General features: G+C 35.4%; 1 protein-coding gene across 15 annotated transcripts in view; it reads left to right on the top strand.

Moving 5' to 3' along the window:
- Nucleotides 1–15,511, top strand: part of DLG1 (discs large MAGUK scaffold protein 1) — a 130,550-nt gene that overhangs the window by 87,797 nt on the left and 27,242 nt on the right. For 9 of the 15 annotated variants that reach the window (XM_085233213.1, XM_085233216.1, XM_085233211.1 and 6 more), the window contains 5 exons: nt 206–345; nt 1,081–1,225; nt 5,157–5,283; nt 7,226–7,382; nt 8,553–8,655. In XM_085233213.1, the coding sequence (XP_085089339.1) occupies nt 206–345; nt 1,081–1,225; nt 5,157–5,283; nt 7,226–7,382; nt 8,553–8,655 (672 nt within the window). The remainder of the gene's footprint in view (nt 1–205; nt 346–1,080; nt 1,226–5,156; nt 5,284–7,225; nt 7,383–8,552; nt 8,656–15,511) is intronic. The other 6 variants (XM_085233220.1, XM_085233215.1, XM_085233214.1 and 3 more) reach the window with 1 other exon arrangement.

Below are 15,511 nucleotides of genomic sequence, written 5' to 3'. Positions count from 1 at the left end.
TAATTAGATTTTCAGAACTTCTGTGAATGTTGTAGCTTTTTCCAAAATCATAGCGTTTACTTGAAAGGCATCCAGTATTTCTTCAGTAGCAGGCTAGTGTTTTTATATGTATTTACTCATGTATGATAGAGGTAGCATTACTATTAATACAGTTTGAATCTAGGGGATGCTATAAGGTTTCTTGAGTAATGACTTTATCTTTAAGCAGGTCTTGGTTTCAGTATTGCTGGCGGTGTAGGAAATCAGCATATACCTGGAGACAACAGCATCTATGTTACCAAAATAATTGAAGGAGGGGCAGCCCACAAGGATGGGAAACTTCAAATTGGTGACAAACTTTTAGCTGTAAGTAAAAGCAGCAGGTTTTTTTGTGAGTACTTACTTTTAGACTCAGTAAGGACACGACTCAGTTTTGATTAAGCTATGTGTTAGCGGAGAACTGTGCAAAAATAAATATTAAAAAGAAGATTTTGAGTCTACATTATAGAAAGTGCATATCTGTGTACCAGTGATAAAACAAGAATTTAAGAGTTTGCTTTTGTACAAGTAAATTGACAGTCTAATAAAAAGAGAAGTTGTAGATTTCAGCAAATGTCTGAGGTAGCATAACATAGCTTGTAGTAGGAGCTTAGCTTTGATTTGAATTGCTTTCCAGCTAAGAGAGGGGATTAATTAAAAACAAAAAGTGAAGAAAAAGGGAGACAGCTTTGTGTATGCTTGTGAAATTTGTGATGTCATATTTGCTCTATTTGTTTTCCAAAGTAATGTTTTCTGCTTTTACAGTGTTACTGTCAGTACTATTTACTATAGTATCTGGAGCTTTTTATATTATTTCCATTTTTTATAATATTTCATACTATATCATTATAAAATATTTTATATCATTTTAACATATTCCATATTTTATAATATTTCACATCACTACACAGTATCTTTTAAGTAGTTGGGTCAGTTGTGTCTTTGGTACATGAATCATAATAAAGACTCCCAGTGCTACATTGCTGCAAGAGACTTCAGTGAGTGTCATACGAAAACCTGCATTTTTTTTGTACTGAAAATTTGTTTCTTTTTTATATTTAGGTGAATAGTGTTTGCTTAGAAGAAGTTACTCATGAAGAAGCAGTGACTGCCTTAAAAAACACTTCTGACTTTGTTTATCTGAAAGTTGCAAAACCCACCAGCATGTTCATGAATGATAGTTACGCCCCTCCTGATATCACAAACTGTAAGTTCAGCTTTTCTTTGTGGCATTTTTTTCTCTTTAAGGCTTTAATATACTTCATTTTAGTACTTTACGTTTTAAAGCTTTTTAGCAATGTTATGTAAATTTGATCAAAGATGGTTGAAGCAACTATGGCAGCAACTGCAGAAGCAGCTCACCTCAAAGATACTGGTGTTTGCTGATGCAAATTCGAGTACTACTGTTAAACACTTAAAATATCAGAAGGATTTACTCTTCAATAGCTTATAATAGATCATACTAATTTTTTTTTTAATATTATGAATACTTTTTACTGCTATATTGGAAAATAAGATTTTTTTCTATTAATCCAGACTGACCTTTTGTTCAGTTGCTATTTCATTCACTCTAGGACTTTTTTTTTTCCCCCCCTATAACCGAAACATTCTAAAGTCGGAGTGAGGAAACCTTTTCTTACTAATGGGTAGAAAGAATTTTCAAATATGTTATTTGCCATCTATTTATTTAATTTGATATTTATCCAATAATAAAATGAAAAATATGTGAACTCTTCTTGAGAACCACTTTTTTTTAACTAATTTTAGAGGTTTTATTTGTTCATTTCACTGTTAGATGCAGATAATAGATATCAAATACTTAGCACTGATATGTTCAGATAGTCTCATATGGAAAAAGGAGCACTTGGAATAAAGCAGTGATGTAATCTAAACCAGTATGTAATGAACAATAACAAAAATACAACAAACAAAGGCTTTAAGTACCTTATAAGCCTTATATCACCTTTGTTGGTGATAGCTACAGTAGCTTTAAGTCTATTCGTAAGCCTACTGAATTGCAATGTGGAGAATTAAGTTTTGTGTCTTGACTGTCTTATTAAAATGATGTTCTTGAAGGTTCCATTCACTGATACAAAACTAATTTTCAACCTTCATTTATTCATCCTCTGTTTTATGCTATTGTCAGTGATTAAAGAGCAGCCATTTTCCCTTATGGGATCTAGTGTATCTGGTAATTCAGCCTTTCCCACTGTTTCTGTTGGAAAGAGAATTTTTTTCTCTCTCTCAATTGTAATTGACTTCTCATATGTTTCACTTTGAATTTAGATTTTCTGGAACAGAGAGAACCTGATTTGTGGTGTTCCTGGTTGTATTGCTATGATACGATTACATTTTTGTGGATGGTGGTGTGACAAATGTAAAAGTAACTTACCTAATACTCCTGTTCCTTTGATCATTGGGGTGTTTACTTTATTAATCTATTCTGGGGGGCAGAGGCAAAGAGAGGAAGGTAGAGAAGGACCTGGTTCCTGATAAAGTGGCCAACTCCTGATAACACGGTGATACCCTGATGTTACTAAGTATGATCTTCATACTTACTAATTCCTCAGTGTCCCAAATTATTAAAAAAAAAAAAAAAAAAAGCACACAAAAAAAGCCCCTACCACCTCCACATCAACAAAAAACTGATTTGGTATAAGGCTCACTGACTGGAAATTTGTAGTCTCCTTGGGGTGATAATTCTGTTTTTATATTCCTACTGTCTGTATCAATAAGTACTTTTAAAGAAGTATTAATTGTAGCAGCATGCATAAGGCATAAGGGCATGCTGCAGGCTCTCTTCTTATGCAGAGAATAAATTTCTCCCAACTGGTAGATGAGCTGGTGACTCAGTTCATTGAAGTTAATTGCATCATAGCATAAAGTCATGAATCCCTACTGCCCAAATATATGCCTGTGCTGCTCACTGCCCAGATCCATCTTTGCTTTTGCTTATGTAGTGTTTTATTTTGTTTTTTGTTTTGTTTTGTTTTGTTTTTTTAAATAAATACTTTATCAGACACATAGGGTAGCACAATGCTCAGTACCTGCTGATATGGTACTTGTACTATCTGCACAACATGAAATATATTACTCATAGCAATAGATTTTGGGATCATGATCACTGATGCCATCCATCTGGCTGGTAGCACTGGCAGCTAAACTGATTTGTGTGTTCCGTAGTCATAACTAATGGCCTTCTGAAATAAGTCTTATCAGTAGGGAATGTAAATTACCTCAGTAATCTGAATATAAATGTTGATTGTTAAGTGGATCCTGGAAGAAATGTTGAGTAACTTATTTGTATAATTGAGTATGAGTTCAGAATATTACTGAATAGATCTAGAACTTGCTATTCAAAACCACCAAATTTAACTGCAGCGTGCATGTTGTACAGGAAAGTGTGTACTCTTTTCTTGAGTTCATAGATTATTTCATGTACAAGCCTCCTTTGAAGACATTATTAATGATGCACTTTTGACTTCTAGTAAATGCTAAATTATTTGTCTTGTGCCTGTGCACACATGCGCTTGTGTGCATTGGTGCAATACTTCCTCTGTGCACTGAGAAATAAAGTAATGCAAGATAGGGAGTAATCAGCTTCCTCACTGGAAACATAGATGCTTTATGATTGCTTAAATAGCATAAATACGGGAAGAGGAGAATATGTAATGACAGTAAATTGCAGTGTAGTTTTAATTTTATTTCCATTTTGGAGATCGTACTTGGAGATCGTGATTAGTGTGAGCAGTTTGCAGATATTCCATTTTCCTGTTGAATAGAATTGTGTAATATGCAATGGGGGTGAATCTGCATCTGGGCACAGAATTTCTCCTTAAGTGTCTTTAACTTTTTCTGTCAAAACAAGTTAATTTTATGTATTCTTTTTATTCAAAACACAATTTTGTTATCACTTATGGCACTAATAACGTTTACTTTGAACTTTTGACCTAATTTGGGATTCAAAAAGTGATGGCTTACTTTGTATTTCTATCATGTTGCTTGTGAATGTTCTTCAGGTACAATATCCAGCTAAAACAGTTTGTGAAAAGGCACAGCTCTGTTTTATTTCCTCTGGAATTCCATAGTGAGCCTTCTATGCCATGTTAGATTAGCTTCCATAGCACAGCACTAAGAATGCTACCTTTTAAAAAGGTATATTGGAATAACACACTTAATTACTTGTAAAAGCACTAGCTGATAAACTACTTAGGCATTTAATAGTGCATTTTAATGCTTGCTGAAACTCAGTCTAGAAAATTGAAAACTCTACTGCTGTGACAGAGAAAAGAATACAAAGCAATCTGATATCAGATTCTATGCAGGCACTAAGGTAGTATATGTTTCCCTCCCTGAGAACCTCACTTATCGGGGCATTGGTCAGGGTGATAGAATGTCTGTATGTGGAATTTACTATGCAGAATCAACCCAACCACTCACTGAGTGGCTTGAAAGCTGGCTATTTACCAAATCTCCTACAAAAATTATATGAAGAAACTTGCATATAACCCGGGTCTCACTGGGAAAAGTTTCTCAAAATTATAGTACATTTTCCATCTGCTGTAAGGATGAAGCTGCTAAATTTTTCTAGTGTGGGTTTTGTGGCTCAGGCAAAACTTAGGCATGTCATGCAGAGGACTGCTCATGGCCTGTTGAACAAGAAGTTAGACTAAATATTTATAACACTCCATTTAATCAATGCAGCTGATCCTTGCAGTACAGTTGAGTTTTTTGCACAAGCTTGTATATCTGTCTCAGTAAATTGATGCCTCTTACCTTGAAGAACAGGAGGTAGAATAATCCTGCCTTTGTTTCTTAATGTGGGCTGCTGGCTGAGCATCTCTACCAATACCTATGCTTTCATTTCAAGATGACTGTCTTCAGTGTTCAAGAAACGTAACATCTCTTCTTGTTTAAATCTGATAGTAAGAATAGCCTAGAGTTTCTTAGAGATGCTGGGATACTCCACATCAAATCTCTAGAAGAAAAAAGCAAGCTACTTGCCAGTTTGGACTAAGTATAACATTAAGTCTTACGTTTTGTTTTTAGGAGTCACTCCACATAATATTTTGTTTCAGTTCCAACAGCTTTCTCATTCTTGTCTTAATGCTTATTTTTATTTTTCTTCCTCTTTGAAGCTTATTCTCAACCAGTGGACAACCATATCACTCCATCTGCCTACTTAGGACAGTCCCTTCCTCCAGCATCTCCAGGGCGATATTCACCAATTCCAAAGGGAATGCTTGGAGATGATGAGATTACCAGGTAATGAAGAAGGAAAGCTACATTAGTTAATGGAAGCTCAGAATATGTGTTCGTGGGAAAAATGATCATAAAGATATTTCAAAACATAAATGCATCTATTTCTTACAATTTAAATACTGTTTTAAGAATCGAATTGGATATTTTTCAAAAAAATATACACGATGTATCATTCTTGGAGTAGTATTAAAATCAGAATGGCCTGCCAAAGTGCTTCATGAGTTGACTGAGCTTTTTAGGATGGTAGAATTAACAGACCAGAGATTATTAATTATTTTAAAGCCAGCAATATATATTTTTCAGACAGGGGTTTATTTTATTTTGATGGATTAGTAAATCCAGAATGGCTAGAGAGCTCTTAACTCTTCCTATTAGCAACCGCTCATTACTTCACCAATTCAGAAGAAGGCTGCAGTAATCTTTTTGTTCATCAATGCAGCACATCTGATTTTGTTACTTTTCTCTCCTGCAAGTTGGGAATGTTAAACTGTGTTTTCAGTATGCTGTTGCTGAAATCTGTGCCACACTATTGTCTAATGTGGGTAATGTCATTCTGTTTCTGAGATGGGGTCTACCCAGATTAAAGCATAAGTGAGGTGATTAAGTTGGAGAATGAGTTTTGGGACAGCTCAGATATGTCTTTATATTTTTTAGCTTAAGGTTAGGTGGACACGTATGCCGCAGAGATTCTGTCCTTCTGATGGTATTGCTGATGTTATAAGTGTACAGCTTTTCTCAAAATTACTGAGATTTTTAGGCTTCCTATGAAATGTAAAGGCTATTCAAGGAGGGCCTTAGGTGTTCTTGAAATTATCTTCTCCTTTTCCACTGCTTTCATCCCAGAAAGGGGCTTAGATATGTTGAATAACATGTAAAAAGATGCCATGTACATATGTTCTCTAACTGCAGCTTATCTGTTGTTATTGCGATCCAGAGGTTTTCACAGTGTCATACGTTTGTGATAAAATAGCGCTCTGAAAAGATGAACCCGACATCTGATAGAGAGTAGAATTTAGGAATTTGATGCTAAATTGATCTAAAAGCTAGTGCAGAAATGGAGAAGTTTAAAAAAATCGGACTAGATTATATTTTTTGTTTTGGAAAAAGGCAGCATCTTAGTTCGTCCTATAAATTAATAATTTATTTTTCCAAATATTTAAGAATGTCCGTTAATTGTTCTTTAGTGCTCTCTAGTGATTTTTAAATGTAGTGCACATTTTCTTTTTTATTATTAGAAGTTTTCTGTTTCTGAAATCATCCATTCTTTTATTCTGCTGGATAAAACAGCAGATTTTTGGAGGGAGGGTTTCTGCACTAGATGTTGACTGGCTGTGTCTATTGAATTCACTCTTATAACTTGATCAGCATTTCTTCTTTCATTTCCTGATCCAAGCCAGGAAGCTAAGAATTAAACAACTTGGTTTGGATTTAACCTTTTCAGTAACAATTTCTGCACATAAATTGCAGATATATGTGAGAGTGCTACAGTTTCTTTTTGGTATATATATTTTTTTGTCCAACTAGAATGGAATTAGAGCAGCAAGGACATACGTTTCGTTATTAACTTTTCCATTAGAATTTAATTGATAAGTTTCAGAAAATAGTGTTTTTATTACCGTTAGATTGTTCCAGCCTCTTGAACGACATGGAAAGTATTAAATATTGTCATGTAGTGCTGAATAAGCAGCGTAAGAGGAATTTAGAATATGTACATACAAATAGTTCAGTTCACCTAGCAACGGGGTTTTTTGTATCTACAAGCAAAATAGAAGGTATACAAATAATAGAAAATATTTGAAAATATAACTGGTTAAACATATAGTTTTTGATATGTGAATTTTCAATACTTTCTCTCTCATACGACTTAGCTTTGCTTTTCTAATTATTTATTTCAATTTCATTCACAACTTGTGACTAAGCTTTGTCATTCCTCTCTTTCATCTAGGGAGCCTAGAAAGGTTGTCCTGCATCGAGGATCAACAGGTCTTGGTTTCAACATTGTTGGAGGAGAAGATGGAGAAGGAATTTTCATCTCTTTCATCCTTGCAGGAGGACCAGCTGATCTCAGTGGAGAACTTAGGAAAGGCGATCGTATAATTTCTGTAGGAATCTTTGCTTCTTTTTTTAAACACCAGCAACAAAAAAGTTTTCCCTACTTTTGATACTAATGACTGATAATACAATTTAAATGTAAATAATATCATTAATTAACTGAGCTGAATTTGAGGCAATGGAACAGTTGCCAGTATATTTCTGAAGTGTCTTGGAGGATGTTAGTCTGCCTCAGTTTCTCATCTCTACCTCAATGAAAATGACACTATCTCAGATGTTATTTAGAGTGGAAAATTGTAAGACTTGAAGTTATTTTTACTGATATCTGAGGTGTGTGTGTGTGTCTAAATGGAAAGAATGCAGGTTTCAGAAACAAGCCTTCTAATGAGATGGAGACATTTAGCAGTAATATCTGAAAACTAATGCTTTGCTTCCTGGATTAACTGCGGAACTTCCCATTAGTTTTAATTGCACCCATCTCGTATCTGTCTGAGGACTTTTCCTGTATTAGTACTGGAGGTCATAAAGATCTTGTTGATGACTTAATTTATGAACAACAATTTCTCAGAACAGCTACATTGTGTTTTGGTAGATATCTAAGAAAAAAAAAATTTGGCTCTACTGTCATTAAAATTCTGTTAGTAAAGTACATCTTTATTTTAACTTGTAACAATGAGAAACACTCTTGGTCTATAATGTGAGACATTTCTGCTTCAATTTTTTTTTTTTTTTTTTTTTTTTTCTTTTTAAAATGACTGCCTTGAAAGCATGGAGGATGAAGTCTGTCACTGAATATTAAGCACAGTGGTCTGTAGGTGTGCTTTTACTAAAGAGCTCTCTTAAAGTCCTTTTGTGGAAAGGTGAAGTGAACTATCACAGAAGGCAGCATTCAGTGCATGTCCTTAAAAAGAATGAAAAAGATCTTAGACAAGAAAATTGACTTAGCAATAATAAATTCATGAAGTGATATACTGTGATTATTTGTTTAACTGATGGTTATATGCGAGAGAGGATTCACTGCCTTTTGATTTCAGTAAAGATCACTAATTTTCATTTATATTAACTAGTTCATAATAAGGAAACAGGGAAATCTCACAAGATATGGAAACTTGTTTGTATCCAGTTAATTCTTTTTTATTTATGAGTCTGTATTTGTGATGATGATAATAATAAACACAAACATTTATTTTGATAAAAAGGATTTTTTGTATAATTTGTAGGTAAATGGAGTCGACCTGAAGGCAGCCACCCATGAACAAGCAGCAACAGCTTTGAAGAATGCAGGCCAAGCAGTAACTATAGTGGCTCAGTACCGTCCAGAAGGTAAGATAGTTTCCATACACATTTGAGTTTCACTTCTATAATTTGAAAATCAGATAATTTAAAATGTCTTCCCATCCCATCTCCACCTAACCCCTTTTGAGCATAACAGAAACAAGTAATGTAACAGATGTTGATACATACCTGTTAGGGTAATTGCAAGTAGGTGTTAGTGCCAAAGCTTGGTATGTTACTTGCTCACTTTGTTTTTCAGAATTTTGATTTCTTTTCTAAATGATAACACTGCCAGGATGTGAAAGTTAAGCCAGTAAATCCACAACCAAGTAGAAATACCACAGCATTACTTACATCCTACTACTGGCTTTACCTTTTAATATGGTGTTTTATTTTCTTTATCGGTAGGAGGATAAAAGACTAATTCCTACTCTGTTGTGTTGACCTAAAGAAACCATCAGATTTTCATTCCTCTGTCTCATGCTAAGCTGGTATTTCCACTTATCTAGCAATTTCTTCTGATCTGGATTAGACTGTAGTGGATGCTGATTAACCATCCTTCTGGACTCTGCAGAAGCAAAATAATTTTGTCTCATCACAATGCAATATTGTCCTCATGCACTTGTACAGCAAGTTTCAAATGCCTTTGTCTATTTGAGAACTTCAACAATTCAGTAATCTAAAATGATGTACATACCTTGAGTCTGTAAGGTTGTGTATTATTGTTATGCATATGACAAGACATTCCTCAAGGCTTGTTATGAACTGTTGTCAACAGCTTGTTCTGTGGCTTTACTAACTTGGAAGGCACACAACTAAATCTTGTTTGCACTGAATTGTCTGCTTAAAACTTTTCCGTTAGCAGTCCTAGCAAGAAGTAAGTGTTTATGTGGACATTAAGAACTGTCATATTCATCTGAAATTGTTAGGGAGCTCACTGCCGCACACTCTTCTTCATTCTCTTTTTCTGCTTTTCTGTCATGTTTCTTTTACCTTTCTTATCTTGTTCTTCTGAACCTTTAAAGTGTTAGCTTTCGTATTTCCCTCCTCTCCACCTGTGTCAACATTGCATCATATATTCACTGATCCAGGAACTTTTGTCAGTAATAAGGCCAACTTATTTGTTTGCGTCTGCTTCACAGTCAAATCCCTGCAGCCAGCCCATATGGTCAATGCCTGTGTTGTCTTTTGAGTGTGTGCATCCTGTTCACATGTTGAGTCTGTAGACTGTTCTGTTCCAGGACTGGAAATAGTAGAAAGGTCAGCATTGGTTCTGAATTGGTTTGCTTAGGCTTTGTGTCTTTGTATCTGAATTATCAAGTATTTGTGTTGATATGCATTTGGCCTATCCTCCGTTAATTCTACAATGTTCTCGTAGGTAAGCCAAATTGTTACACCCAGTAGCCCCAAACGTAATGATCTTTCTACTTATTAAGAATTAAAACTTGTGCTTTTATTTACTTGTGGTTTGTTCTTTTGAGGATCAGGTCACTTTTTTGTACAAAGAGGGCATTCTTGGTCACTGTTTCTTCTGCCAGAAAGATATTTTGAGAAGTGGTTCCTAGTAGCAGAACAAATGTTTCTCTGCTAGAACATATTCCAAGACACAATCACTTTATTTCTTCCTTGCCAAAAAAATGTGTTCAGACTTCATCAAAAAGAAGCAGTTTTTCAGTCCTCTTTTTCTGGCACTCATGCTTATAAAAGCAAAGGATCCCTTCATACTCCAAAGGTTGGAACTAGAACTAGTGGAACTCTAGCTGCCAGCTTCTTTCAGATCTGGTGTAGGAAGTAATTTGGATAAGATATTCACTGCTTATTGCTTAGGAATCAGTAAAAAGAGTATTTTCTTAAAGGTTCCTGATTATTTTTTATTATAGGAAAGCATTCTGCCTGAGATACAGGTTTCCAAGTAGAATATTTTCTACTTGGAATCCCGCTAATATTGAGTTTTTATAATCCCACTAATATTGAGTATTTAATAAAAATACATATATTTTCTGATTGTCTTGAAATTTCCTGGATTATAACTGCTGATGGTCTTGTTTTCCCCTAACTTGATTCAGTTAAGTTGGGAATGATACACTCTATCTCCGTTTTTTGTTTCTGCCATCCAAGAAAAGGTTAAAAAGTATTTAAATGAATAGAGCATGAAATTATTGTTTGTCATCAGTATTTCTCAGATGTCTTCCTAAAGATGAAGAATATCAGTTCTAACTGCTTGTATTGCATATGTGTCTTATTTATATTTATGATTCTAGTAGGATTTCAGTAAAAGATGCTGACAGCTAGGACAGATCAAGGAGATTCTAGACATCCATCAGTACTCATTATAACTGGGTAAATAAATTCAGTATGATAGGAGCATTTGGAAGACACTTGGGACCAGCTCACTTCACTGCCTGTAACTGCATATGACAGTCTGTATGTTCATAGATGTGGTTGAAAATGCTAATTTGTATTGTAGCATCCTGCAACATTTGGTCTTTCAGAAGTTCCCCTCCTGTCTTTCTGCTCTGGTTTCTGGGAAGAATAAAACCAAAAACTTTGCAGACAGTTCTCTCCTATAAAAGCCTCAGTAGGCTGTTTAATGTAAATAAATAGAAATCATTGGAAAACTCCTGCCATGGAAGATATTGAATTTTCCATATCCCAGTCTCCTCAAATCCAGTTAGACAACATAGTTTAGTGAGCAGTAGTTATTACTCCCTAGATAGGCTAACATGGCTGAATGGTACTGCTGTTACTATATTTGGGCTCAGATTATGTAACTGACTCTCTTTTTCTTTGAAATCTCTAAAATGTTCCTTGGTTATAGAATCAGAAAACAATGAAACTGTGTGAAAACAAATGTGGAAAACAATGTGAAAACAAATGTAGTCTTATACCTTAGAATATCCTTCTGGGCATGCATTTTATCTTCAGCATCATTCAGTAATTTTAGTGATGCCTTACAAAATTTGCCTCCTATACTCAATCACATTTCAGACACTTACCCATGCTTTGGAATAGCTGAAAGCCAAAGAGGAAATGCGTAAGTATTTTCTTGTTGACTAAAGTGGCTTGTACATCATGCACCACTTCTGTACATTTGTGCCACAACTGTAGCCAGCTGGCTTCTGTCTTCTCCTGGCACATTTTACAATTTACCTTAAAACTCTCCTAAATTCAGATGTTGTAAGACATTGAATCATACTGGATTGTACTAGTACATACTTGTGTGGTACATGCTCGCACACATGTTGTGTACATATCAGAGAGAGCACTTGGTTTTAACCTGCTGGGGCGAGTGCTGCTGAAAGGTCGAAAAGAACAGGAGCTTGGGAGATAGGAATTACCCCATAGAGCTGGTGAGTAAGTCAGGATGTTGTTCTTATTTTCTTCTTCCTTTTGAATTCCTTTTTGTTATTCTCCCTGTGGCACTGCACATTTCTATCTCCCTTTAGGACATCATTTGTGAATAAAATGGGATTTTGCTTTATAGTGAGTTCTACTGAAAGCAAAGAACCATTACCCAAAGCAGTTTTAAAGAAGACGATGTTCCTCCAGTGCACAAAAGCATTTGATGAACCATTCTCATTTCTAGAGGTTTCTGCACCATTACATTTTTCTATTCTCTAATTCTGCAGATACCTCAGTGCCACTCTGCCTTCTCTCTGTTTTTTTTTAATTATTTGTATCTTCTTCAGGTTTTCCACAAATGTAGAATGGTAAGGAAAAAATATGATAATAGTGTGAAAGAACGAATGGAAGGTTTAAGCCATTTAGATTTCTGTGCATCTCTTGGAATGTCTATTCAGAGCTGGTCGCTGAAACCATTGTGCTACATAGCAGTGTGTGAAGGGAATGTAGTAAGGAGAGGAGCAGCAAGGGGGAGTATAGGACTGTCCAGAGATGTACAGCCTCTGGAGGGATCTATTTTCCTCTTTCTGCCATTTCACATGGACACCTCCACTTCCATTATGTCCAATGAAGTTAAAAGGTCATCTGAAACACTCACTTGTGTTTGGAGGACAACATAATAATACAGGTTTACCTCAACATTTCTGGAAGGTTAGATTTGGCCATTGTGACAAGGAATGAGGTGCCATTATACAACCACAGCTCTACGTAGGTTGAGTGCATGCAAACATTTTAAAATAAGAAAAATAGCCAAAGAAGTACAATTAAAATATGAAAATACTTAAAATATGGAATTTGGGTAGGAAATAATTTTGTGGATTAAACACTTTTTCTTTCTTAAATTCTACTAGCTCAAAACTGGTTGATTAAGTCCATGTTTTTTTATTAATGTCAGTTACATGCACATAACTGTGAGGAATGCTCTTAGAGGCCATGGAAAACAAAAGCAGGCATTCTTTCATTGGTCACTTGACCCTTCCTTCAAAATAGTGGCAAAATACAGGTAAGCCTTTTACAACAGGAAATGATAGCAGCACTTTGTTTCCCAACAATCCACCTGAAGTTTAAAACATAAAAGGTATTTTAACTAGTAGAACAGGGTTTTGCTTTTTTTTCCACATCAACTATCAGCTGCCTGTTATTTAGAATTTAAAATCTACGCTTTTCTTTATATTTCACGTGATCAAATCTGTCTCTGTATATCCACTTCTTCTCTGAAAGAATAGTGAGATGGTTTAGTGATCAGATTAGCTCAATATTCTTAGGTGATTGGGAGGATCAGAGTAAGATTAGCAGGTGAGGCCAAGTCCTCAAGAGATGATTTTCATGTGCTGTGAAAAAAAAAACAAAAAAACACCAAAAAAAACCAAATCACCTCTTCTGAATGTATGCTACTGATTCATGCATATTCTTTCTAGTTTGATTAAAGTAAATGTAAGTGATTCATGGTGAACCATTGCAAAATGTATTTGAGATTCAAACTGATATCTAACTAGCCAGTTTTTTACTTCCATTTTCCTTGTCTTTTTTTTTTGCTTTGATGGAATGTATACATTGACTGAAAATAAGATCCAAGTACAACATTTTTGTAGTCTTTCATTCTTTGTCTTTAAAGTGAATGAGTCAAAAGAGGAAATAATGCTTTGTTAAAGCTTACCCTTAAATGGCCAGGATTGAGCCAGTTTTTCTCACTGTGATGCTGCTACTTATGCACTATTTTCTTGTGGCATTTAAAACAGAATAACTAAATTCTGGGAAGTGGTAGCATTTTCATGTCCATGAGCAAAGGATTTTTCTGAACATTTGTCTTGAAAATACAAGTCTCCCGTTTGTAAAAGTGGCATATTGGTAATAATGTTTTTGCAAAACTTACATTTCAGTATTTGTTGCATGTCAAGAGATTGAGCTTCAATCACATTTTGGTGGAGTACATGAATTGCTGAAACCAGTGTTGGTTTAAAAGCATTTCCCAATTTCAAAAAACGAAAACTATTTTAAAATATTTTAGAAAAAAATGTTTTATCATGTTGTGAGGTATGTGATCTCTACTCATCCTTTTTTTTTCCTGCTTGTTTTTACCTGGTTCTACTGATTTGTGAATAATCCAGATTAGTCAATTAAAGTACCTTTAAAGCCTGTCTCATTAAGCTTAGAAGAAGGGTTCTGCTATAAATAGTCCTGATAGATAACACTGTAAAGCAGCTTACTCATGTTTTAATCCTTTAAATCTTCACTTCTGCTCTTTAAGATAATAAATAAAATTGCTAGTCTTTCTTTAAGAAGTGTCCAGCCTTTTGCAAGTTGTAAATGCGTGTTCTAGGTCAATTCATTTCAGCATTGGCAGTGGCTGGATGTAGTCTCATTCTGAATTTTGCAGGTTCTGTAGGAAGAATTTTTAACTAAACACAAATGCAATTTTTTAGTCTGTTTTGAAATTGCATGGCCGGGGTCTTTCAAGCGGTTGGCGAGGCGTGAATGTGGGAAAGCCACCAATAGCACATGGAATGCAATTGTGGTTGCTCTCAGTTCACTTTAATATAGAAAGTCTGGTGTTGAAGCTAAGTGTTATCTCTCCCCAGATGATGTTAAATGCTTTTACTGTATATTTTCATACGTAACATCTTGGCACATGTTTTTGTGTGGTCATAGTAAGTAGCATACACCCCACAGCTTTCTCTACCACCTGAAATTTATACTACAGTCTGTAACAAGCACATGAATTGTACCTATGAATTTATCAAATATCAGTGTTGATAGTCAAGAGATAGAGGTAGTTCATTACTAGAGCACGTAAATACAACCTCACTGCACTGCATGCTGTGCCAGTCCTGCCTCACCAGCCGAGAACTGGAAGCACGTGGAAGGTCAGTACAAGGTGGTTGTGATGGTGGCTGTTCTAACTTACTGCCAGGCTCTGCTTCTCAGTGTGTCTGTAGGCAGCACGATAAAGGAGAATTGTGAGTATCCTGAGAGTGGAGGGGAAAAAAACAGCACAAAATTCTCAGCGGAAGCTGCTTTGACAGATCCAGTGGGGCTCACTAAAGGAGGGCTTTCCACAGACAGATGGTAAGAGGGATGCAAGAGGCATACTTTTTTAAATTAAAGTGAACTTTTTCAGCTCTTAGTGGGTTTAGTATATGTAGGAATCTCTGCTTCTGAGTGCTGTGCTGCCATCTGTTCCCAGTGCATACATCCATGCTTCCATGAATTGTTTTTCCTTCTGAATTTTCTATCCCTTGTTGTAGTCTTCTGTTCTTTTATTTCTCTTTCCTAGGTTGTGTGTTCCAGACCAAATTAACTGTCAGAGCTGCCTCTCTTTTTTTTTTTTTTTTTTTTTTTTACCTTCCATAGCCGATACAGACAATTCACCATCTTCTTAGTCTTATCCCTGTGGCTCACCAGAGTGGCAGTCCAGGAGAGTTTCACTGCTCAGACCCCTTGTCTGAAATTCTGATTTCTTATAAATCATTGAAAATGTTCGGTTTTAGAAGCAAAAGAGTTT

This window comes from Meleagris gallopavo, chromosome 11 (assembly GCF_905368555.1).
Source record: "Meleagris gallopavo chromosome 11, MGAL_WU_HG_1.1, whole genome shotgun sequence".
In the NCBI taxonomy this organism is placed as follows: Eukaryota; Metazoa; Chordata; class Aves; order Galliformes; family Phasianidae; genus Meleagris; species Meleagris gallopavo.
This window is presented reverse-complemented; position numbering and strand designations above follow the sequence as displayed.